The sequence below is a fragment of the Trifolium pratense genome, linkage group LG6 (assembly GCF_020283565.1).
Source record: "Trifolium pratense cultivar HEN17-A07 linkage group LG6, ARS_RC_1.1, whole genome shotgun sequence".
Lineage (NCBI taxonomy): Eukaryota > Viridiplantae > Streptophyta > Magnoliopsida > Fabales > Fabaceae > Trifolium > Trifolium pratense.
The window spans coordinates 31,449,462-31,468,832 of NC_060064.1; the positions used below are offsets into that span (position 1 = coordinate 31,449,462).

Genomic DNA, 19,371 nt, shown 5'->3' on the forward strand with positions numbered 1-19,371 from the left:
CGTTTTGATGTGCTGGCCTGATTTTCCTCCCACTTCAGTTGCCTACTTATTCTATAAATACTTTTCAGTTATCACAATTTTTTTAACGCTCTGATTTTCTGCAATTTGAAATCATCTTTCTTCTCTCTCGCACAAAATTTCTTACTTCAAATCAAACATTATTATTTCTTGTTGTTTCAGAAAGTTGTTGCCATTTCGAATTGATATTCGTATATCAATATTAGACTGGTTCCTTGAACCATCGGAGGTGTTTTTCTGTCTGTTTACTATAGTGCAGTAGATGACGGTATTATATTGAATTGGCTGTTTTATCCTAAAGACTTTACGGTTGATAGTCTACCTTGCACAAATTTAAGTAGTACCGTGAAACGTTTTAAAGAGAGCTGCGAAAAACCGAAAAATAACAATATGCATGTTGAAAAAATTTCATTACTTAAAATTGTGAAGAAACAAGTAGGCCAAGAGCTCAAGACTATAGTTAAACAAAACATATTTAAAATTCTACTCCTATATGTAAAAGGGTCCTGCTAACGAGTGTCCCCGGGGCACTCTTTAAACATTCTATTTAAAGAAATTTTTTATTCAAAAAGTTAAACACTACAATTTTCAATGCATTGACTTTACGCATTCCCATAAAAATTCTATAAAAAGCTTACTATTTAAGGGCTTAAAGAGTGTCCGGGGGCACTATTTAGTATTTGCCTATGTAAAATTAAATTTTGAAGTGAAACCAAACATGTATTTACACAGTCAAAATAGTGAGTTATCAAACTTTAATAAATAGTGGGTCCCACTCTACCTGTTCACCTTCTGTATTGTACACAGTATCTACTGTACTAATGTGGCAGATATTGTACTGACAAGTACGGTACCTAAATGTAGTATAGTGACACATCATTTTTTTACCTTTTTGTCCCTCTTCTCTTTTTTTTTCTTTCTCAACTCTCATCCAAAAATAGAAGAGTGTCACACAGTGTAGAAGCCCCACACTTATGGATATTTTGCCTCAGAGAAATTGTTAAATGACATATGTACTCACTAGTGTGTCCCATTTGTAACATGAATCATATCAATCGTATATGCAACACCCTTTTCAATGATTATGTTCATTATTGTCCTTCATAGTCATCATCATAATGTAACACAGCATTTAAATTGTACCTAATAGAATCAACGGAATTAAAAAAATATTTTGAACATCAAAATATTTTATGATCATATTTTTCTATTTTTGTGCATTTTTAAAACGTGTGAAGTGTATAAAATCTAAACCCGTTAAAAAAATAAAAGTGTATAAAATCTGAAGTATAAGAGATAGAAATAAGTGTGGGGCTAAGAGATAGAAATAAACAATATAAACATCAAAAAATAAAATAAACAATATAGTGTCATATGTTCTGGACTAGGCCTCAGACTAAGACTGATCCAGCGCCGAGCACGACCCAATCTACTAGGACTTCGAGGACGGCCCAGAAGACCACAACCTAATCCGCTTAGGTCAAACATGCACATTTACCACGTGCTCCTCCGTCGAAGACATGTGGCCATCCAAACTTATCTAATACGTATGATTATCAGAGCGGTGTGACTCAGAATGATGAGCACAAATAGCTCATTCCTACATTCACGAATAAATCCTGGCATTTATCCATTATGGGTAGATAAACTCAGCCAATAATTGAGATCTTATGCTGTATCCGGTGTTTGTGTTTTTTTTTTTAAGATACTCCTTCCCAGTTTTAGACTTCACCCCTCTTGTTATAAAAAACAAAAAATTAAAAATAGAAAATCCTACAACAGAATAGTCTCTTTGAAACAATTTTAGATACTGTGATCTGAAATTTCATAATTTTAAAAACCAAATTGTACAACACCTACAAACTCAATGCCTAAATCTATGATTCACTCCAATCAAAATACATTCAAATGAATATTACATGAAGCATTTACCATCTCAATCCCTTGAATCCCCTCCACCAAACCAAAACTATAAATAAATGAAAAATCTCAATGCTTCGTTACACTATTCTTCATTTTAATGCTTTATTACTTTACATGGTTTCATGTATCCCTACCATACCAATATTCATTATAAAAAGAAAATTGCACTCCAACAAGAAGCCGCAAATCGACATGTGTTACCTAACATCTGAGGCTGATCATAAATGCGACAAAGTGTTAACGATTATTGTTCTACATCTAATCCGAGGTCTCCCCATCGTACGTTGTATCTGGCTGCAAGATAGTGAGCGCAGACAGGACCACGACTACCATAAGGATAGTACTCCGGAGTTATCTTTTTCTCTTCTATCTCATTCAGCACAGGCGTAAAGAGTGACCAAGCAGCGTCGAGTTCATCGCTGCGTATAAATAGTCTTCTTTCTCCTTCAATTGCATCAAGAAGCAGCCTTTCGTATGCATCTGGTATCTCCTTTGAGTATCTGAAACAATCATTACAATATTATTAGCCTAAATGGTCACAGAAATATTTTAAATGCCTGTTTCATTACGGACAAATAAACAAAATTTCGTGAATGAAGCAAGAAATAAATGAGTGGAAAGATTTCCAGCAGCTAAATAAACTAATGTGTAATGTATTTTAGGGGTCGCATAAAGTTCGTGTTTTCGGAAAGAAGAAAATACCTTGCTGCATAGTGAAGATTCAAATTACTGCGGTCCAACTTCATTCCTAGTCCTGGTACTTTGTTGTTGATTTTCAAATAAATAGCTTCATCAGGCTGAACTCTTATGACAAGTTCATTTGTAGCCTGATCAAGATCTGCCCCGAAATTCCGTTTGTACAGATTTCCCGGCACATGCCTGAACTGTACCCGTATCTCAGCTCTGAATACAAAACAAAATAGAAGTTTAGTAGGAAGGTGGCGTTCAACAACACAAAATATGCAACACCCGTTTTGTCAAGTAGCGGCTGTAGCCTATAGCAGCACTATAGTGTAGCGAAATTTGAACAATCGCTATTATTCTTGTGCTAAGTGTTGTCAAATAGTAGCTATATAAGCGCTATAGCACTGTAGTATAGCAGAATTTCAATAAACGGCTATTTTTCGCGATCTACAATTGACAATATTATGGAAAACGTATTCCCTTCACTTACCTTTTGTTGTGTAATGCTTTCCCAGCCTTCATCAGAAAAGGTACCCCATCCCATCTTGCGTTATCAATGAAGAGGGCAGCTGCAGCAAATGTTGGGGTTAAGCTGTCCTTTGGTACAGTTTTGTCATCAACGTAGGCTGGATATACAACATCTCCTCTTGTGTGGTTCTTATATTGGCCTAAAACTACATCCTCAAGTTTAATCGGTCTCATTGATCGAAGAACCTTGACCTGACATCCATTAAGCAATTGAATGTCACTAAAAATCACAAATTTTAAAAACAATTGAACTTGGGCGGGAACACCTAAAGGACTATGAGAAGGAGGTCCATGCGGTTCAAACTCTGACTCCTAACATAACATACTAATAACTTATAACTAATAGTTGCCGACAAAAAAAGAGAGTATATAACCATATGATACCTTTTCATTTCTAATGTCCTCCGCATCCAAACTAACAGGTGTTTCCATCGCAAAGAGGGCTAGTATTTGAAGTAGATGATTCTGCATAATATCTCTAATTATACCATAATTGTCAAAGTACCTACATGGAGTACAAATATGAAAATATATGAGAATCACCGTTTTAAGGTAAGGAAATGTGAATGATGTAAAGGAAGAAAGGTTACCCGCCACGTCCTTCAGTGCCAAAATCTTCTGAGAATATCAGCTGTACATTTCTTATGTATTGTCTTGACCATAATGGTTCAAAAATGAGATTTGAGAATCGGAGAACAGAAAGATTTTCCACAAGCTCTTTTCCAAGATAGTGATCAATCCTGTACAATAATTTCCATTTTAAATAAAGCACTCGCAATCCTTAAAATTTGAAGATCATTAAGGAATGTTGGAGCGACTTATTTTTGAGCTTATGCAAAACAATTTATGCATAAAAAATGTATTTATGTTAATTTATAAGTTCTCACTAACAAAAAATGTATTTTTATAAGCTATTTTTTCATAAACTACCTTGACAAACTTATAATAATACATAAAAAATTATTTATTTGCATAAGCTGTTTTGCTTAAAAAATAAGCTAATCCAAACAGGCCCTTAATTAAGCTTATCTGCTAGCATAAGTACTTGTGAAACTGTTTGGAAGAGTTTATGGAAACAATCTATGACATGTCTATAAGTTGTTTTCAGCAGCTTATTTTCATAATCTCTCCACAATAGCATATAAAAATAGCGTATAGTTTATATAAAAATAGTTTTACTTTATTTTATACATAAGCATTTAAATGATGAGCCCCTAAACGTTTAATTTATACAAACAGGGTCATAGTTTAGTTAGAAAACCTGAAAATTTGATCCTCGGTTAGATACTGCTTGAACGATCTTGTTAAAGCGGCTGAGGATTCTGAATCACGACCAAAAGGCTTTTCAACAATGACTCTAGTCCAACCACCGTTACCAGACGATGCTGACAAGCTTGCACATTTTACAGCATCTATGAATATATTAGGAGGAATTGAAAGATAAAATAGGCGATTAGAAGTTCTCCCATCCTACAGAAGCAATTTTGTGTTCACACAAAATCTGTTAAAATCAGATTAAAACTTCAAATATTTTAATAAAACGACACAATGAAAAACAAAATATTATGTTTCTATCCATCCTTCATATATTGAGATTGATGCTAACCAACGCAAAAACACAGAAACTACCTACAATATGAAAAACATGCACAATGGGGAGCAGAGGAAGAAAGACTACAATCATGTGATTACGATATACAATCATTAAATATTTAAAGTATAAATTTCCTCAAATTGCAACATGAACATAATGTTCTAATTATTCATTCCATGTTTTCTTTATTCTCCAACTTTTATTCCTTCATTCTCTTCATCTATTCTCATTTCTCAATATCTAGAAGCCTTAGCTTTCGATGGAGAAATTTTATTCTTTTACATTAGGGAAATACTGTGACAGTAGAACCTTATATCTCTCTCTGAAGCACGGATACATGGCCAATTATGCATGTCCCGGGGTTTGACACATGTCAGTGTCCAACATGCGTATGATACAAACATAGAACCTTATTTGGTGCTTTTGGTAGTAGATGGAAACAGTTGATGACATGTTTATAAGTTGTTATAAGCATATTTCATATGTTCTCCAGAATAGCCTATGAAACCAGTGTATATCTTGTATGAAAACAATTTGGCTTTATTTTATCTTTTGTTATAGAAATAGCATAAACATAAGCACTTATATGATAGAACTTATGCTATAAGCGCTTAATTAAGTTGTTTATCCAAACCGGACCCTGGAAGTTTCAATTATGAATGTAGAAATAACAGCACAATGCTCAAGCCTCAAGGAAATTCATGTTACAGGGAGGTCACTATCCAGTCAGAAAATTGTTTAAGACTTTAAGTGAATCTATAAAAGTTCATAGAACCAACATTTGTCGTTCTGTTTAATATTAGATTCTTGACTAGACTACTTTTTCGATTTATATATCGATCAAGTGAGCACAATCACTTCATGTAGCAGGAATGATAATCTGCAAAGACCATCTAATATGGATGAAAGTTTATTCGCTACCAGGAAGCTTACTCTCTTATTATAAATAGAAATTCATGCAGACATTGGAACCACATTGAGTTGTTGATTAAATCGTATAAGATATTGTTTTATCCAATTACCTCATGTTCCTTCAGCTTCTTGTCTAGTGCTGCAAAGTTTTCTGGAGAATCGTATTGACCAGAATGATAGAAACATCTTTTAAGAAATTGATCCATCTTTTCACTGCAGTTTTCTCTGATATTCCACAACATAAATTAAACAATATCGTCAAGGAACTGCTCGATCATACATTACGCATTGCAAGTAAGGTAAAAACCAAAGAGAACATGTTGGACATATATTTACTTCTTATCAATTCTGCAGGTGAGAGTCTTGCTAACCATATTTCTCAGTTCGGCATCAGTCATCTTACTTCGAGCATAACCACAAATGGTGAAGTGCTACCATAAAGTAAAGAAATAGTTCAATATCCCAACCACATATACGTAACCAAAATTTCCAAAATATGCAATTAAAAAAGACACAACTATCTATTAACATCCAACCTCAGGTAGACAACCCTCATAGTAAAGTGCAAAGAGTGCCGGAAATATCTTCTTCTTGGCAAGGTCTCCAGAAGCTCCGACAACTGTTATACTAACAGTGCACCCATTCGCATCCTTTTCAAAACTAGCTTCACCTTGAGACTCTGTGGAGGATGTAACCGACAACAATTCAGGACTCAATCGCTTGCCAATATTGTTGCTTTCAACAGGGATTACACTGGATGCAATTGCACCTGCATTCACATGCCATCTCCATATTGAGACTAGGGAATTTTCAACAAAATACCATGACATAAACATAAATCTTCAATTCTCTAACACAAACCAAAAACTTTCACACTGTACAACCGAATTTCATGTCAACATATTATTATTATTATTATGATAAAATGGATAGGGCAAAATGCGAGTTTAATAATTATTCCCTGACATTACAAAAGAAATTAAACCAACATCCAATCATATTTACTATGCTGCCATGTCAAAATATTACTTCCCAAAATATCTGCACAAATATCTACAATTTTTTTTAACGGCTAAAAATTTTATTAGGCAAAAGCATAGCACAAGGACTACTATGAGGCACAGAAAGGATTACAATAAGTACACCACATAATCCATGGAGCAAGGATTACACCTTACAACACATAAAACTCCTGGCATAAAATAGCAGAGCAAATAAACAGGGGCCAACAAGTATCTACATGTTGTTGATATATATATGATCGAATGTTGCATAAATCTTTTCTATATATTGGTACATAGTTATATACAACCGACACTTCAAATTTAACACCAACATGATACAGACACATCTGATTGCATTCAATAACACCATTTTCTCAAATTACTACCGATGTTGACATGTAAGTGTCAATGTTGTGTCAGGTGTCCAACTTTGTGTGTCAGTCAATGGCCACAGCCGAGCTAGAGTATATTGAACACCCTGAACTTAAAAAATGCACATATACCTCTATATATTTTGCATTTCCAACCCCTTGAATTTTATTTTATTGCACCACCGGCCCAAAGGACCCAAACCAGATTCACTTCACCTATTTTTTGAACCCCGGTCCTGGCTACGAAACTAGTGTCCGTGCTTCACAGGTGGATAGTAATTAAACTAAATTCAAGATGTAAAGGGCCGTAACACGCATGATAACATATCAAGAGCTGATTTTTCTAATGAAGTATTTCATTTATCACCCTCTAAACTAAACATCGCACTTTGAAATAGCAAAATCAAATTCACAACAAATATACTACAAAAGCATAAAAGATTCAAAATTTATACGAAATAAACAAAAGGGTATTAGAAAACATAATTAGAAAAACAAAAGACACTAACCATCTTGTTGTTGGGTATGAACTGAAATCTGTTGTAACAAATGGGTTTGAGATTTAAAAGAAACATTGTTAACAAAAAATCGATTAGCAAAACCAACAGATTGATTGGAAGACATAGAAGAAGATGGAAATGAACGACAATTAGTTGAATAAAGAGTAGCCATGATAACAGCGATTGATTGATTGATGAAGAAAGAGGGTTTTGGTTGGTGGTGAGAGAGAAAGAGTGAGTAAAAGGTTGTTGGGTTGGGTTAATAAGGGAAAGAGAAAGTGTTCGGAGAAAACGAGGGTCGAAGAAGAACAAGACCCTTGAGATCTCCGAAGGGCTGCTCTCTGGTTGTCTTGTCTGAGTGTTGAAGGACAATACGCTATTTGATTCTTCTTTTTATTTATTGGGTTTCATTTTCTTTCACTTTTTGCTTCAAAAAATCTTATTTTTGTTTTTAAGTGTACGTAGCATCTTAACTACTGCACAAATTTATAAGGTTTTTTTGGTATTCCAGAGTTTAGTTGGTTATATATGACAAAATAATTTTGTTAGGTGGTATTTGTACCGACTAAATTTTAAGTTTACTAAAGAATTTATCTTTTTTTTTTTTTTTATACATATTACGGAATACTTTCATATACAAAATGAGCAAAGTAGCATAGTATTCACGAGACGATTTGCGGACCAAATCATTATGTATTTGGAATGAGGTTGTGTTTTGCGAAGCCGTGGTACAAAACCGTGTTAATGTGGAAGGTTGATTTTTCCTAGTTTTTCTATTTGTGCGGCACATATTTATCGAGACGTACACGAAATCACGTCAATGTGGAAGCTTGATTTTCTAACTTCTTCATTTGCACGGAAAATACTCATCGAGACGTACGATTAACTCTTCTAGTGCAATATTTCATAAGTGGCACAATGTCTATCAGTTGTATTACATACGGTTGGTTTGATTTGGACGACTTATTTAAATAAATTTGATTTGATCTGATTAAATATGGTTTATTTAGATTGATTTTTGAATACTCAAGTTACAATTATATAAAAAAAATTACTAACATTTTTTCTTACAAAAAGAAGGTTTGCCTTAACCAATTAGATAGAGAGTGGAATGACCCCTGCAATTTAATAAGAAGATGCTTTACACACTACCTGTCTCTATGTTCAAACAAACCTGATGTTTCTACTTCCGTAAGGCCTATCTAAATAGGCAATGTCGATAATTCTAGATTGATTATGTTCATCTGAATTTGTATATGTGAGTTTGAGTAGCACTTGTTACTTCATCTACAAACAATAAATAAATTAAAACATGGCTATTTAAAAGGAGACTGGGTTGTTTCAAATGATAAATGAAACAAAATTATAACATCAAAATTAAAATTAGGATTTTAGGTTAGTTCAAGTCAAATCTTGCGAGTAAATGAAACATAGACAGCCTTAGGATTTTAGGTTGGGCCTTGTTGACTGACCCCTATATCCAATTCTTGTTGAGAAGAGAAATTTGAAGGGTCGGAAGAGAAACCATCACGAAACGCAATCAATTTGCAACCTCCTCCATCACGTATAGCAGCACATTTAAGTTGTTAGAGTGAGTTCCAAACTTATTAGCATGTCAGCACAAGAGTTAGTTAGCCTCACGAAAAGAATGGAGAAGCTGAAATTCCTTAAGTTTGATTCAAGAATTGCATGATAATGTGAATTTCATCACCATAGAATAGAAATGAAGAGAAATATCAAAACTTTGGACCAATTTAAAGATATTGAGTGAATCTGACTGAATAGCAATCTATCCTATAACCAAACTCTCAACAAAAATGTATGCCATAATAGTCAGAAGCCAAATTTGTCCAAGACATCAGATGATTTAATCCAGAGACTGTGAAATTAAGATTAGGTCAACACTAAAATTCCCACACAATCATAACATTAGGGCAAGAAAATAAGCAATGAAGTGAAGTGTCCTCCAAAGGAAAGAGCTAGGTGTCCTATTTGCCAAAGGAACTTGAGTAGTGCAAGTTCCTAATGAACTAGACTTCCAGAACCAGGAGTCTTCCTAATCATTAAACAGACACAAATCTATGCTAGTGATTAAATTCTGTTGATCAATAGGTAAAGCATTATACAATGCTGTAAGTTCCAAGCACCAATCATATAAGTCTTTAATCCTATACTTCAAGTCATGGATATCATTGAAGGTGATAATATTGCATATAGGTTCCTAAAATCAACCAAGTTCAAATCATGGTTATCATTAAAGGTGATAATATTGCATATAGGTTCCTTAATCAACTAAGGTTTGAACTAAAAATTGTATTCCAATCTCCTATTTCTAGCATGAAACCCTCTTGTAATGTACCTGAAATGCAAAAGATCCCAAATAAGCTTGCCCGGCAAGTCAGTGTTTTGATGTCTAGCAATACAAACTCCAAGTCCGCCATGATTTTAAGCCTTAGTATCTGCTTCCATCCATCAAGTGTATGTAGCGCATATATAATCTTCTAAAAATAACTATAGTACTCCTTAAATTTCAATAAACTCACCTTTGAAAACTATGATTCTATGAATTTAAAATGATACTCATCTAAATTTTCAGGTAACATAAATACAACTCGTCACTTTCTTCATCTCCTAAATACTCTACAAATCACAATCAAGAATCACATGGATTCACATTTTAAATACTAATTTTGAATTCAAGCACTATCATCAACTGGTAACTAATTATCTATCTGTATACAGTCCTTATTGTTTAAACCATTAAACACTCTAAAATCTAGTAAAAGAAAAACACAACACAGTTACAGATCATCAAACTAATTTCCAAGATACTTAAAATTGTTCCTAGCCTCAATAAAATATTCCAAAGCACTAAATTCAGGGTTAAATACTGAAATCAGCTCTCTTACCTATGTACCCATCATTCCATCTGTTGCATTACCATTAAAAAATTGTAACTTAAAATTTCTTTTATCAAAACCAAAATCATAAACAGATTTCAAGTGGCATAGCATACAGATCAAATTAGAACATTATTAAAACATAGGATACCATTTCTGAGTAAACTAGAAGTCCTAATAATAGAATTCTTAAATAACATCATTTCCATTCTCCATCATTTCCTACAAAAGAAGAATTGAACTATAAAATGTTTGACAGGAAAGAGAGCCAGGGGAAAAGATCAATCCCATGAAAGGTATCCCTTAATGAAATTAAAAATCATGGGATCAAAATCAAAATCCTCTATCAGCATCACAAATTACCAGCCAAAAGGAGAAAAGGAGACCATATACTTGTCAACAAGAACTGTCTCGATCTCATCAAGTAACAATGCTGGGGAGGCGAGAATTTTGAGCTTACAAGAAAAGGCTCGGAAGCTTCTGAACATTGTTGGTTACAACATGTGAGTCCCAATGGCAACTGTCCGGATTGCATATAAGAACAAGTTTTGTATGAGTCATATGACCTGTACTTAGGGCACATGAGAATAGGATTAACGACTTTGAGCTTGGCAATCTTTTCGCTAACATCCCTCAAGTCACCTTTTGTAAAAATCAACGCAACATTCCCCACAAGGAGAGGAACAAGATTAAGGAAAGCATTGTTGTTTCCAGTTTTCTCCGCTTCCTGGATAATAGAGCGTTTCATCAACGAGTTCTTCCCCATCACTACCACTGAATCTTCATGCAGTGCCCTCCTTATACCCTGAAGCTGGTTCGACCCAACATTGTCTGCCGAAACAACCAAAACTTGTGTGTACTCTCGAAGAAGCTTCCCCATCTTCGCATCGTAAGCTGCCTTCGCCACCTTCCCAGCCATTGTTCCCAATTCAAACCTCTGAACCGATCAAACCAGTTAGTTACGGATTAAAATAATATCCAAATTGAAAATATCATGGTTTGGTTAGGAATAAAAAAGCACAGTACTTAATACACTTGGATAGGAATAAAACATCATGGTTATTACATCTACTCATACATCACTACTAGTTCACTAATGAACCATTTTCTAATAACCACGTCATTTACATTAATAATGCATACAAAAGAAAACAACAGCAGTAATCATTTAAAAAATAATATTGTTAAGAGTCCCACATTGGATGAAAGATGGCCTAAAAATATGTATATAAGCAGGGGGAAATTCCCACCTTACAACCCGGTTTTGTGAAGTTGAGTTAGGCCAAACCCAAAATTCTAAGACATCATACCAACACTTGAGAAAACCCACATTCAATCTTGAAACTATAATATAATATCTCATAACCAAAAGAAGGAACAAAATTAAAATAGACAACTACTAATTAATTAAAATGATAGAAAACTTAGAATGGCATAGATGAGTAACTTAACTAATAGCACAGTATGATTGTCAAAAACTAATAGCACAGTATCAAAAGAACTATGGGCCCGTCTAGATTGACTTATTTTTGAGCTTATATAAAAAACTTAAGCAAATAAAAGTTTTCATGTATTATTATAAGCTTGTAGTTTATGAAAAACAACTTATGAAGATATAATTTTCGTTAGTGAAAACTTATGGATTAACAATAAAAACCTATTTTTCATAAACTCAAAAATAAGCGAATCCAAACATTCCCTAATACTATTACTAAAACAATAATTAAAAGATAATTTCATGAACTAAGATTTTGAATAAACAAAAAACCACTGTGACATTTTGTCAAACACATAGTGCCCACAAACAATTGAAATAAAAATATAACAACGCTCAAATTAACTTACTTGAGTTGAAAAAATTGAAATGCACAAAAAATCAATCTTCATAACAGCAACAATATATGGATCAATTCTAATTCATGGTTAAAGATACTGTTAACAAAAAAAAAAATTCGTAAAGGAAATATATTTCTTACAGGTTAGAGCAATGTTTTGAGAGATGATGCTTGTTGAAGCGTGGAGATGAGGTGAATCGAAATGGAAGAAAGCGAAGAGAATAAAGGCGAAAGAACAGAACTTGGGAGGTTTTGGAAGATCTATATTATAAATGGGTCGGGCTCGTGCATCGACCCGGTCCAAACCGGTCCACAATGAGAAAATTTGAACCGTAAATATTGAGAATTTTTTTTAAAAAAAATATTTTCTTTTTGTAAGCAAACAAAATAAATTATGTTTTTTTTTTGACAAATTATGTTTTATTTTAAAAATATCGAAAAAATCATCTATTTCTTTTCTTTCTTTCTAAAAAACCTTAGTTTTGGGGTCAATTTTTGACTCAAAATCATCCCCTCTAAGTTGTTTTTTTTTTCTTTTAATTTAAATAAGTGATTTTCACATATATTAGTTTTTTTCATATCGTCGTCATAATGCGACGTTGTATTGGCCATCGGTTTAGATTGACAGATTAGATTTGACTCGGTGCATATTCAATCAATGATTTTGGCGTCGTCAATGTTGCAGACTTGGAGACATATGTATTCTGAGCATTTCAATTTCGTCATATTTGTAGACTTTGTCACATTTGTAGGCATTTCTCCGTTGTATGATATTAACATCGGTGATGTGAGTTTGTTCACATATTCATCCTTTTCAGGTTTTAGCGATGTATTATTCGATATATTCTATTGATTTGAATGAATGTCGTTTTTAGTAAAAAAAAAAAAAAAACTAAAAAATCATCTATAAATTATTGAAAAATCATTTATTTATAATTCGTAACAAACATGCCTGAATATGTAGGTTGAAAACCAATTTTTAAAAATGTCAGTAGTAGTGTTAGTTATTTTTCTTTTATTATTGATCTTATTTTATTTTCTCCTGCAGAATTCATAAATTACTTTTTTTTGTTTAAATAAAAAAGGGTTATTTCGTTTTATAATTTTCCGGTATTTACTTAAACATTTAGTATTGTGTAGCTATAAAAGGCTACCATTGCATACTTATGTATCAATTGAGTTAATGAAATCTAGTGTTAAAGTGAGATCGGAGGTGAATGTAGTGTTGAATGTTGATGGTTTGCTAATATTGAATCTACTACGTAGTGGTGGTGGTGGTGTTGGTGTACATGACTGGATGCTTTTTTTGACAAAATCCAGGTAAGTTTCGATGACTGGATGTGATTCTTGTCCGGTTTAAATCAGACAGTGGTACCTTGTTGATAGAGTTTCTTGCCAAGTGCATTTCAGAGCTTTCTTCCTGAAACAGCATAAAGATTTACCAACAATGAATCGGCATCTTGCATTTACCAGTTACGAAGCTGAATAAGATCGGGTTTTGAAATGCAGCAATGAAACATGAACATATAGACCAAGAAAATGAGCCACTTCATTACTGTGACGAAATTCACTGAGGTACAAGAACTCTTCAATTTGAATTTGAACAACACACTACCTAAACAGCACAAAAAATCTCTCTAATCAACTCAATAATAGGAACAACAAAACAGAAGCCGGTGAAATCTATTACAACACTCTCTAAAAGGCAGCGCGCAAACTGCAGGCAAAACCTGCTTGTCAAATGTCAAGAGAGTCAAAGATGATTGATTCTAAATGTCAGTAACAAAAGAAATGCAACACAATAAGATTCTCTTTGGGACGGAATCTAGTCTTTGGGAGAACCAGATTGTTGGCGGCCAAACATTTCTAGAGTGGCCATAAATAGGCTCAAAGAAACTCTAATTCTACACGATCTCTACTCCACAAAATTGCAGGCTGAGAAGCCTCAAACTCACAGTACCACAGCAACCTTTTCTTGGGAAACAACGGCAGAAGGATAAGCGATCAAGGGCTCATAGTGGTCAGCTCCAGCACCGCACCAACCTGAATGTGGAAAATTGCTTAGACAGTTCACTCAAACATTTCAAACTTTAATAGAGGGTGCAAAAAAGTCTTTTTTTTCTCCGTTACCTGTTCCTTTCATGAAAAGAAAGAAAGGAAGATCTGCAATTTCACTCCTTGGACGATGCGGAAGGAAAAAGACACAATTTTCTTCATCAACCATGGCATCTGAACCATGCGCTTGCACCTTAAAATGATGGAAAAAAACGCAGATGTAAGCATGATAAGAGACCATTACTCACAAATATGGACACACAGATCAAACAGCACTCAGAGACAAATTTTGAATATGCAATATTTTAAAGATTATGGACCATATAATCAAACATTCATCATGTTACATGTAACTGTAAAAAACTCGCAACATATGCCCATATCCAGAATGAGAAAACAATAAACTTGGATCATCACACAAGAATTCCTCATTACAAAGTCTTGACAAGCAACTATCTCAGATCTTAATCAAACACGTAGGAGAAGTATGAGATTCAGCTAGCCAGCCACAAATATATTACAAAGTCTCGACAAGCAACTATCTCAGATCTTAATCAAACACGTAGGAGAAGTATGAGATTCAGCTAGCCAGCCACAAATATTGATATTCACATGATAGATGTTCATCATTCCAACACACAGTATTATACTTGATTAATGTATTATACAAGTATATCTGCACCAGAAGGTCAGAACTTGCATCACACTATTCAATCAATTTAACAATCAGAAGCTATCATGGAGTGATTCATATAGTAGCTGGCTTCCCTGATCCCATAAATCTTCCAAATTAATTTCAAGAATATAATTGAACTGAACTTTTTTCTGCTATGTAATGAAAAGATTAAAAACAAACTGATTTCATTCGCATAATTCAGTAACTTGCACCAAAATGAAATGAAAGAATGAAACTTTCTGCATTTCTTACCACGTAGATCTCTCGCTTGAACTCCGTAGCAAGACACTCAATTGCAATATCATCCCCGAAAGCCGCAGCACGACCCTCTCTATTCTCATCTACAGATAACAAACCCTCCTCAGTATATTGCAAAGTGATGATATCATATTCATCATCAGGAGAACCAGAGATCAACATATATTTAGCCCAAGTTTGACCATCATTCACAGGAATACATCTTTCTTTGTATATAGACTCCGCCGCCATTTCTCTTCAATCAGAAAAAAAAAAAAAAACACAGATCTTAAACAAAACGCAAAATTTCATACTCATTCTTTACAATGAAATGCAGATCTAACAAACAATTTAAAATTCAAGACCTAATTTCTCAACAATTCTGAAACCCTAGAAAATGAACAAACTCTAAATTATGCAAAATTGATCAATGAATCTATGAGCTATTCAATTCGATTCAAGATTAGATCCAAGAAGCAAGCAAAAATGCAATACCTTTGCATGCCGAGGTGAACGAGTTCATCAATGGCAGAATCAAGAGAAAACCGATCCTCTTTCTTCGCCAACAACTTCACCTCCTGAACAACATGAATCCCCCAACCAAATCTCAGATCCGGTGAATACATATGCCGAATTGCATCATCAATCGCTTCACCTTCTTCAAAACTCACAGATCCATAATCAACCAAGAATCTCGCCACCGTCCTCCGCCTCAATTGCCGTGCATCAATATCCTCAACAGCCATCGCCTTTCTTGACGCAGTGAAAAGACAGTTTCCATCGGAAGAAACCTCGCCGCCGTGAGAAAGTCGAAAAACAACAGATCTGAGATCTGATTCCGACGAAGATGAATCTTCCATCTCCGGTGGCTTCCATAGAACACCCTTAGCGTGAAGTCTCTGAAGATGACGTCTCTGAAGCTCTTCTAATCCAATAACATCTTCCCATCCGTCTCCGCCGGCGGTGAATGCGCCGTTGGAAAGATTAGTCGGAACGACGAGATCTACGGTGGTTCCGATGGAGTCGATTTGTGTGGGAGATTTGGAATCAATCCAAGGAAGAGCTGCTGATGGTGAACCTTGAAATGGTTCAGCGGCGGTTGTTGAATCACATAGTAACTTTCCCATTGTGTGAGAAAAATGAAAAATGAAAATGAATGAATGTTGTGTATTTACTATTTTCTCCTTGTTTTGTTGTTTATTTAGAAATGAAAGAAAGAATTTTTCGGTTTGTTTCAATGGAGGAAGAAGAAGTTGCAGAGAGAGAGAGAGAGAGAGTAGGGTTAACGGATAGATGGACGGAGCGGGAGAATGAGACACGTGGATAAATAAATAAATCCGAACGTTAACGTCTAACGGTATTATTTGTGACATTGCATTTCACACACAACAATGTTCTGTTTTTTCGTACTACAACTAAGAAACATTCAATATTTTATTTTATTTTTTTAGGACATAAATTTATTATTTTTTATAACTTTAATGATTATACATTAATTGTGTATATTATTTTTCTTATTGTATAAAAATTACTAATGTACATTGTACCATAAAAAAAAATTACTACTAATGTACATGAATCATGCATGCACCTTAATTACCACCTAATTCTACAACGGAGTACTTTACTACATTATATTTTAAGTATATTTGACAAATTCGTTAAAGTCCTCTAAAAAAATGTTTTTAAGAAAATAGGTCAATACTTTTTGTTTTGACAGGCTAAAAATAAAGTCAATAATACAAAATTAAATTTAGATATATTTAATATTTAACTATTTTTTTATGTTATTAGTAGATTATAATATGAAAAATATTAAACAGTGTCTTATGACACTAATTAAACATACTAATATGAAAGTTTTGTTTTGAAACTTGTGCATTTAACACATTAAAAACATAAAAAATCTTCTTTTGAGCTTTAACTTTTTTTTTTGTATGCTTAACAAGTGTACTCGGAATACTGTTTAGCATGAGGCTTATAATATATCATTTCTATATTCATATAAATTACTCGTATTAAATTAATGTACAGATTCTAGTATGTTTTTATAAGACAAATCTTATATTTTTGTCCAAAAATAAGAGAGAAATTGTAGAATGATTTATATATTTTCATGGACCAAAATAAAAATTGATATTAACTACCAACCAACGTGGTTGGTGAATGGGTATAGAAAATATACGAAGGGTATATGCTGCTTTGGAATGGTGGTCCAACAATACAAAGATGACAGTAGTGTTTAGTTGTGAAAATACATTAAAAATATGAAATTTTAACAAGAATATGATATTTCTTTTACCAATCCCAAACTTAGAAAATTTATAAGAGATAAATAATGTTCTAGCTAACTCTAAATAAGGTGAGTTAACTTAAAAGACCGTTTATATAAGTTGGAGTGAATCTCTTTTAATTTAATTAAAGTCTTGAAATTGATCCTTATTTTGAGCATGTAGCGGTTGGTTTTGATTTGCAAAAGATGAGTACCACACAAAATAATATATGACAGAACAACACATGACAAATATTTTAAGGTATTAAATAAATTTTATCTTCTACGATATTTGGTGGTGGAAGAAAATGTTAATTTAGATAACTTGTACAAAGAACAACAAGTTATCTTGCGATACAAAAAATTAATTAATTTTTATTCATAACATTGATCCTCAATTTATCTAGTCTAAATAATAATTTTAAAATCAACCACAATATAACAAAAGTTATCATGTTAAATCTCTTATTTATTTATTTTTTATAAATCAAACTCATTAGGGAGTGTTTGTCATATATCAGAGTTTCACAAACTCGAGAAATTAACATATTGAATTGCAAGTGAAGGATACTGTATTTTCAATAATAATAATAAAAAGGTGGGTAAATTAAAATAAGTTAAGTGGCTAAAAGAAAAGAAGAATAATCGTGGATCCACCTCCTTTGCCAGCAACTCACATCTTGACCTCTAACTATAAGTTATATGCAACGACATCAACATGTTTTATAGTATATATTGTTTCTCTATGGTGACACAATTATGGGTGGTTAGAAAAACATTTGGGTTGTTATGATTCTTAATTCTTATGGTCCAATTATGTCATTTTCTGCTCAACATAATTGTTAGGCTAAGTTCCCATATTTTTAAGAAATAAGAAAAATCGAAAATGCGTAAGTTGCATAAAAAATGTGTAGAAATAAAAAATATTTAAAAGTTAAACTTCAATCTCTCCAATAATATATTTAACTTTTGAACCCTTCTCTATTTTTGGTAATTCATAGTTATATTTGATCCTAGCATTCCTCTATTTTCTATTTTCAGGTTTTTGCATCTATACATTCTATTTTCATTGTTAATAGATTGAAAGATCTTTTAGCAACAATAAGCTACTCAACTTTTGAACCCTCTCTTAAGCTATCAAATATGAACACTCCTCACATTATGTATGTTATAATGTAAGACACGTGTCATGTCTAATATTAATGTCTAAATTTGTGTTTCGTATAGATGTTATCTTTCGTATTAATCGAAATAGAAGAAAATATGAAAGTTAATTTTATATGGATTCAGAGAAGTGATTAAATATGCAAGATTTATTCAATTCTCCTTTATGTTTTGCACATTATATGTTTTATTTGCACGACGTTGTGATTAATAAGTAAATTTTTTGCATTGATTATTACTTTAGAAGAGAAAATGTATTAACATTTCGACTTTAAAATTATTTTATTTGATATTACGATAAATTTATACACTTTTTTTCTCATTTAAATCTCCCATATTCCATCCATTAAAATCATCCATCCCCCATCTTTTGAACTAAATAGCCTTTAGATCAGTTTAGTTTATATTTTTTTTTATATTTTCTTAGCCCATCTAACAATGATACTATTACCTTTGTTCTTTTTTTTAACAAGAGATAAGTCATTTTTTATATTCATTTAATAATTAATGCATATTTGGTCTATATTATAGACCAAATACATCAATTATTTAATGAATTTAAAAAGTGATTTATCTTTTATAAAAATGAGAGTTAAGTATTTTTCATAATTACTCGTGTTCGAACTCATAACTCCCTTTTATACTGATGAACTTTTTAAGTGGTATTTGTGACTCTTGTACTAAAAAAAATGCACCAC

At 33.0% G+C, this 19,371-nt stretch overlaps 3 protein-coding genes across 3 annotated transcripts; all 3 read right to left on the reverse strand.

Moving 5' to 3' along the window:
• Positions 1-1,807: 1,807 nt before the first annotated feature.
• On the reverse strand, positions 1,808-8,030 carry LOC123893296 (glucose-6-phosphate 1-dehydrogenase, chloroplastic). Its single transcript, XM_045943235.1, has 10 exons — positions 7,544-8,030; positions 6,196-6,428; positions 5,996-6,090; positions 5,770-5,884; positions 4,415-4,623; positions 3,744-3,893; positions 3,538-3,658; positions 3,116-3,345; positions 2,644-2,844; positions 1,808-2,441 (listed from the first exon to the last, which is right to left on the reverse strand). Exons 1-10 carry the CDS (start codon positions 7,704-7,706, stop codon positions 2,186-2,188), a joined length of 1,773 nt encoding a protein of 590 aa, XP_045799191.1. The 5' UTR covers positions 7,707-8,030; the 3' UTR covers positions 1,808-2,185.
• Positions 8,031-10,477: 2,447 nt separating this feature from the next.
• On the reverse strand, positions 10,478-12,560 carry LOC123893298 (60S acidic ribosomal protein P0-like). The gene is made up of 2 exons (XM_045943236.1): positions 12,411-12,560; positions 10,478-11,371 (listed from the first exon to the last, which is right to left on the reverse strand). The coding sequence occupies exon 2, from the start codon at positions 11,351-11,353 to the stop codon at positions 10,787-10,789; it is 567 nt and encodes a 188-aa protein (XP_045799192.1). The 5' UTR covers positions 11,354-11,371; positions 12,411-12,560; the 3' UTR covers positions 10,478-10,786.
• A 1,236-nt stretch (positions 12,561-13,796) lies between these two features.
• Positions 13,797-16,616, reverse strand: LOC123893299. Its single transcript, XM_045943237.1, has 4 exons — positions 15,733-16,616; positions 15,253-15,493; positions 14,400-14,517; positions 13,797-14,312 (listed from the first exon to the last, which is right to left on the reverse strand). Exons 1-4 carry the CDS (start codon positions 16,608-16,610, stop codon positions 14,221-14,223), a joined length of 1,329 nt encoding a protein of 442 aa, XP_045799193.1. The 5' UTR covers positions 16,611-16,616; the 3' UTR covers positions 13,797-14,220.
• Positions 16,617-19,371: the final 2,755 nt, after the last annotated feature.